This window comes from Lynx canadensis, chromosome D3 (assembly GCF_007474595.2).
Source record: "Lynx canadensis isolate LIC74 chromosome D3, mLynCan4.pri.v2, whole genome shotgun sequence".
Lineage (NCBI taxonomy): Eukaryota > Metazoa > Chordata > Mammalia > Carnivora > Felidae > Lynx > Lynx canadensis.
The window spans coordinates 87025622-87032460 of NC_044314.2; the positions used below are offsets into that span (position 1 = coordinate 87025622).

At 42.5% G+C, this 6839-nt stretch overlaps 1 protein-coding gene across 1 annotated transcript in view; it reads left to right on the forward strand.

Annotated features, from left to right (window-relative positions):
• CCDC62 (coiled-coil domain containing 62) overlaps positions 1–5728 on the forward strand; it is a 44590-nt gene extending 38862 nt beyond the window's left edge. The window contains 2 exon segments of the mRNA XM_030292492.2: positions 3539–3633; positions 4634–5728. Coding sequence (XP_030148352.2) covers positions 3539–3592 — 54 coding nt within the window. The 3' untranslated portion in view covers positions 3593–3633; positions 4634–5728.
• Positions 5729–6839: the final 1111 nt, after the last annotated feature.

Below are 6839 nucleotides of genomic sequence, written 5' to 3' on the forward strand. Positions count from 1 at the left end.
AACGTTGAAAAAAAAAAAATTAAAAAAAAAAAAGAGAATTTTGGAGCTAGAAAGACCTAGAAGAGGGTGTAATCTCAACCTTTCATCTTACAGGTGAGGAAAAGTGGTTAATTCTCTCACTTAACATTCCATAGCTAGAATCAGATAATCGTTTGGAATTAGTTGGAAAAAGTATTGCCTTCAGATGTAAAAAATTTTCTGGAAGATTATTAACTAATTCTGGAAACATTGAAAAAACAATGTAATTCACAGAAATATACTTGGCAACATGCTTTACAAATTCCATCCCTCTGGTCCTTGGAACTGGACAGTTATAGAAAAAAGCAAATGATTTGTAAAAATTCTTTTTTCTTTTTAATTAATTTTAGAGAATGTGTGAGCAGGGGAGAGGGCAGAGGGACAGAGAAAGAGAGAATTTTTTAAGTTTATTGATTTTGAGAGAGAGAGAGAGAGAGAGAGAGAGAGAGAGAAAGAGAGAGAGAGAGGCAGAGAGAGAATCCCAAGTGGGCTCTGAGCTGGCAGCTTGGAGCCCGACTCAGAGCTCAACCCCATGACCTGAGTGGAAATCAAGAGTCGGATGCCCAACTGACTGAGCCACCCAGGCTCCCCAATTTGTAAAAAGTCTTAATTTTTGCAATAAGGAAGCAGGGTAAAATTCTGAGCAGCCTGTCTGTGTCACCATTTTTGGGCATCTGTTGCAGAGAACAAGGGTCTTACTTCAAAGCCTTTTTCTCAAACACATTCTTAGACATTTCTGGGGGAGCACAAAGTGATTCAAACCTTGTGGCAGGGAAACTTGGCACCATTACTCAAAATTGCAGAAATGAGCCTTTGACACAGTAGTGTTGCTTTGGGAATCTCTCCTACCAGTACATCCACATGTGTAGAAAGTGGCCTATGTACAAGTTTTACATTGCAGCACTGCTTTTTTTTTTTTTTTTTTTTTTAAAGTTCATTTATCTTGGGGCGCCTGGGTGGCTCAGTCGGTTGAGTGTCCAACCTCGGCTCAGGTCATGATCTCACGGTCCGTGAGTTCGAGCCCCGCGTCGGGCTCTGTGCCGACAGCTCGGAGCCTAGAGCCTGCTTAGGATTCTGTGTCTCCCTCCCTCTCTGACCCTCCCCCGCTCATGCTCTGTCTCTCTCTGTCTCAAGAATAAATAAACATTAAAATAAAAAAAAATTTGAAGTTCATTTATCTTGAGAGAGAGAGTGCACACAAGCAGGAGAGGGGCAAGGAAAGAGGGAGAGAGAGAGAATTCCAAGCAGGCTCTGCACTGTCGGTACAGAGCCTGGCACGGAGCCCCCCTCGGGGCTCGAACCCGTGCAGCGTGAGATCACGACCTGAGCCGAAGTCGAGAGTTGGACACTTAACCGACTGAGCCACCCAGACACCCCTGCAGCATTGCTTTGTAACAGCAAAGGTTTGGAAACAATCCCGAGTGTCCAGCAAAAAGGAACTCAGGGAGTAGCGATGGTGTGTCCACACTGGAATATTGCTTAGCCATAAAACAGAGTGAGGAAGAGCTCAGATGTGGACATACTTATGGGATATATTATTAAGTGAAAAGAAGCAAGATACTGAAAGGCTCATGTGTTATTCTTCACATGTACCCAAAGGGATGGGGATAAGAATATATATTATTTTGGGGGCGCCTGGGTGGCTCAGTTGAGCATCCGACTCTTGGTTCGGCATAGGTCACGATCTCATGGTTCATGGGTTCGAGCCCTGGGGCAGGCTCTGGGCTGGCAGTATGGAACCTGCTTGGAATTCTCTTTCTGCCCCTCTCTTGCCCACGTGTGCGCTCTGTCTCTCCCTCTCTCTCCCTCTCTCAAAAATAAATAAACATTAAAAAAAAAGAATATATATTCTTTTTATTGTATTTGAATGTGTATTAACTATTTTTATTTTTATTTATTTATTATTTATTTATTTATTTTTATTTATTTTTGAGACAGAGAGAGTCAGAGCATGAACAGGGGAGGAGCAGAGAGAGAGAGGGAAACACAGAATCCAAAGCAGGCTCCAGGCTCTGAGCTGTCAGCACAGAGCCTGACGCGGGGCTCGAATTCACGGACCGTGAGATCGTGGCCTTAGCCGAAGTCTGATGCTCAACCGACTGAGCCACCCAGGGGCCCCTATTAACTATTTTTTAAAAGCCCCAATGATTTAAAGAGAGAGAAAAGAAAGAGTAAAACACAGCATAGCTGACCACATCACCTTGCCCCACAGCCGGCTTCCTACTTAGTTGAGGGGTGGAAACAGGGAGGGACTCAGCCTGAAACTGAATTTGGACTTATGACGAGCACAGGGGACCCGACATCCTCATTGCTAGCTCGAGACTGTCGGTCCTGTCGGGGTTCTTGACCTGTTTTTGTGGCAGGCTGGGAAAGCCTACAGCCCCCTTTCAGAAGGATGTTTTTAAAGGAATGAAATAAAATACATCAGATGGTAGAATACATAGGAAGGCTGTTTGAGCAGAGAGGAAGTGGGATGATTAAAGCCCGGAGGTCTGGGAGCGCTGAGAAGAGCCTCAGCCTGGCTCCAATGCGGGCCCCTCGGGGAGGAGGAAGAGGCTGAGGAGGCAGGCGTTCCCTGCACCCTGAAGTCCACCAGCTGTGTCTACCGCTGTCTTTCCAGGTATCATCCTTCTCTTTCCTTCTTTTTCGCCTTTTTAAAAATAGATCTCCCAGGGGCGCCTGGGTGGCTCAGTCGATCAAGCATCCAACTCAATTTCGGTTCTGGTTCAGGAGATAGAGCCCCGCATCGGGCTCTGCACTGACGTGAAGCCTGCTTGGGATTCTCTTTCTCTTCTGTCTCTGCCCCTCTCCCACTCGTGTGCACATGCTCTCTTTCTCTCTCTCAAAATAAACAAGGGGCACCTGGATGGCTCAGTCGGTTAAGCATCTGACTTCGGCTCAGGTCAGGATCTCACAGTCCGTGAGTTCGAGCCCCGCGTCGGGCTCTGTGCTGACAGCTCAGAGCCTGGAGCCTGCTTCGGATCCTGTGTCTCCCTCTCTCTCTGCCCCTCCCCTGCTCATGCTCTGTCTCTCTCTCTCAGAAATGAATAAACATTAAAAATAAATACATAGATAATAAACATTAAAAAAAAAAATCTCCAGAACACCTAACAATGCTAACTAACCAAGCCCTCAGTAAGTACTTATAATTAACAGTGGCACTTACAATTGTCGATTCTTATTGATGACCCTTGTCATCATTAGGGGCTCATGACATAGTCCATATTAAGGCTGACAAAGAGATAGTTATATCTGGGTATTAGCTGATTGCCAGAGTTTAAGGCATAACATACATGGTAAAGCAAACAGAGCCTTCCAACTAGGCAGAGACGAAAGGGCCCCACACATGAATAGGAAATCAGTACCTCTTTGCTGGATGGATGCTTGTTGTTTGAAATTACTTCATTGTATTTCATTAATTCCTTAGGTCTTTTAAAGGCATTTCTGCTATATTTGTGTATTGTCTTAAGTACTGTCCAGTTTTTCTCTCCTGGGTACTAATTTAGAAGTTGTTTTATAGAACTTAGAAGTCTCAGAAGAGTCAGCTCAAAAAAATACCCTCCTTACTAACTGAAGAAAACAAAAAGTCAACTTCAGTATTCACTGTGGTCAGAGGTAAGTCACTTTTGTTTATCTCCCTTTATATCTCAATTGATATTTAATAAGTAACTTGGGAACGTTGATAATGTAGAGTCAAGGCCATGCATTTGTTTGACCTGTAATCCTTTCTCTTGTTTGACCTATTTGTACATACCTTCTAAATTTAATCAGTAAAATGTCAGTTATTTGTATGAGAAATGCAGATCAAAAAGTTCTTGTTCTCAATATCTCAATACCTAGTATTTTAAATATAAGGAAATGAATACAGATAGCTTTCAAAATCAGAATCTAAATTAACATTTCAGCCTTTCATCTGGATATCTGTCCGGAAAGAAATCTTTTCATGGGGTTTCAATTTTATAAAAACGTTCATTGACTGGAGCACCTAGTTGGCTCAGGCCATGGAGTGTACATTCGTGATCTCGGGGTTGTGAGTTCGAGCCGCATGTTGGGTGTAGAGACGACTTAAAAATAAAATCTTTAGGGGTGCCTGGGTGGCTCAGTCAGTTAAGTGTCCAACTCTTGGTTTCACGCAGGTCATGATCTCATGGTTCATGAGTCCCAGCGCCTCATCAGGGTGCAGAGTCTGCTTGGGATTGTCTGTCTCTCAAAATAAATAAATAAACAAAAAAATAAATAAAAAGAAAAAATCTTGGGAAAAAAGGCTAATTGGTGTAGTTTGCACTTTCTTGATTTGTTTCCTTCTGTTAAACCTACATTTCATATGCAAAGTTTCTTCAGAATCCAGTCTGAGAAGTGAAAAGACATAATCATTTCAGATGCTTTCAGTGTAAGCAAGAACTCTGTGAAAGCAGTAAACGCAGGTAGCTATTCCGTCTCCTGTTCTCTTTCTCTCTTTGCTGAGAAGCTGTAAGACTTATGGTATTTTGCACGACCTTAGGTAGACAAAAATCAGGATGTATATAGTTAATTTTTTAGAGACTGTGAATTAGAACACACTGCCCACCGCCCTCCTTGACTTGATTTTATTCACTCTGTTGTTTCCTTCCTGCAGAAGCCGATTTTCCAACTTTGGAAGGCAGGAAGCAGACATCAATACCTAATGCTTAACCTTGAAAACAAAAAGAGGATTGTAATCCTTTGTAAGCAACACTTAATACCAAAGGGAAGCAGAAACTGAAAGTTAGTTTTTCAACATCTGTATTTTATTGCTTTTCAAGTTGACCGTTTTCATGTTGAAGAAATATTGTTTTATGTGTAAGCAGTTAGACCTTATTGTGTATTGTCTGTATACACAATTATGTATATTATGCTCACAGAGAAAAAGACTTCTCTGTAAAGATGCAGACTAGAATTAAGTACTAGAGAAACTCTTTAAAAGTGTGAACATAAAATCAAGAACCCCTGCATATAAAGTGCTATTTTCACTCTCTGATTTTTAAAAAACCTGTGCATGCATTTAAACTACAACCAACAGCTTATCAGAGACAGCTGTAAACATATGAGAAATAGTCTCCTCCTCTTTCGTGGCTTTTGCTCTGGACTTCGCTGTGTAAAATAGACATAAAATGATATGATAGAACATATTTTTAACTGGAAAGTATCTCGTCAGTTACTGACAATCGAGGCCCGTCTGTCCCTGAGCTGAACAGAGCCCCATCGTGTCTGGGTCTGTAGTAAGTCCCATCTACTCATACAAACAAAGGCTCGCTGGAAGATCAAGTTTTATATGCGTTTTTTTTTTTCTTTATCATTAAAGACTAAAAACTCTTCCCTTTTAACTTGTAATTTAATTTTTTAAAGAATATACTAATGTGCATTTCTATCCCTTCTAAAAAAGAGAATCGATCAGCTTCAGCCAATAAAAAATATTTTTAATAAGAAAAATAACTCTCTTGGGTTTCTTTGTATTATACAGGAGTGAAATAAGGAAGGGTAGTCGCTTAAAACCCAGCCTGGCAAGTGAATTTCCTCGGGAGTGGGAATGTAGTTTTCTTAAGCATTGCAGTTATCAAGGTTCCGTTGTGCTGTATAAATGCCCCTTTGTTGAAAGGTTTCAGTGCTACTTCAGAGATGATTTTCGTGAGAGTGGAGGAGCCACCCCATGTAGCCTTTTTAATTAGGGTGCTGAAAAGAGAAATTGGGTGAGGTTCTGCCGAAGTTCTTTATAAATGCTTGCTTTCTCCTGCAGGCATGGCTGGCCGGTCTGTGCAGAGCGAGTCTGAGAAAGGTACAGTTGATTCTGAGCTGTTGGAAACCTAAAATGTCCCTGGAGAGGCTGATTTCCCGCCTGAGAAACAAAATATGAAAATTTCTCCTTCTCTTAGCGCTGGGTTCATGGCTACACGTCACTTGCCCAGTGAAAAAAGAGAACACTGGCGAGATGCTAGTAAGTAGGAAGATTTCAGGGAACTATAGAATTTGAAGAAAAAAAAAAGTCAAAACTTATTCTGTGGCTAAATGTACTTGAGCTCCTAGGGTTATAATATCTACAGCTCCTATCTTACCCCACCACGTTATTGTGAATTACAGCACGTATAACCCCAAAATGGGAAATCTTAATATTATCATCTACTTCTCTGTCTCAACCTTATTTAGATATGTGAGCAGTTTCTCTTAGGGAGACTCAGCCTCAGTATGTTTAAAAGAGTTGTGAGATTAGGGGCGCCTGGGTGGCGCAGTCGGTTGAGCGTCCGACTTCAGCCAGGTCACGATCTCGCGGTTCGTGAGTTCGAGCCCCGCGTCGGGCTCTGGGCTGACGGCTCAGAGCCTGGAGCCTGTTTCCGACTCTGTGTCTCCCTCTCTCTCTGCCCCTCCCCCGTTCATGCTCTGTCTCTCTCTGTCCCAAAAATAAATAAACGTTGAAAAAAAAAATTTAAAAAAAAGAAAGAGTTGTGAGATCAAACCAGATTTGAGCATCCTGATTTTGTCATCAACATTCTGTCATCTCAAGAGGAGGCAAATAAATGGTGATACAATTTGCCTGCCAGAAGTTATCTCAGCCTTCTATCAGAAGAGACTGGTGTGGGGGCCCCTGGGTGGCTAGTGGGTTAAGCATCCAGCTCTTGAATTTAAGTCATGATCTCACAGCTTGTGAGTTCGAGCCACACATGGGGGGGGGTGGGGGGTCTGTGCTGACGGCGTGGAGCCTGCTTGGGATTCTCTTTCTCCCTCCCTCTCTGCCCCTCTGCCACTCGTGCTTGCTCTGGCTCTCTCTCAAAAATAAATAAAAATCTGAAAAAAGAAAAAGAGACTGGTGT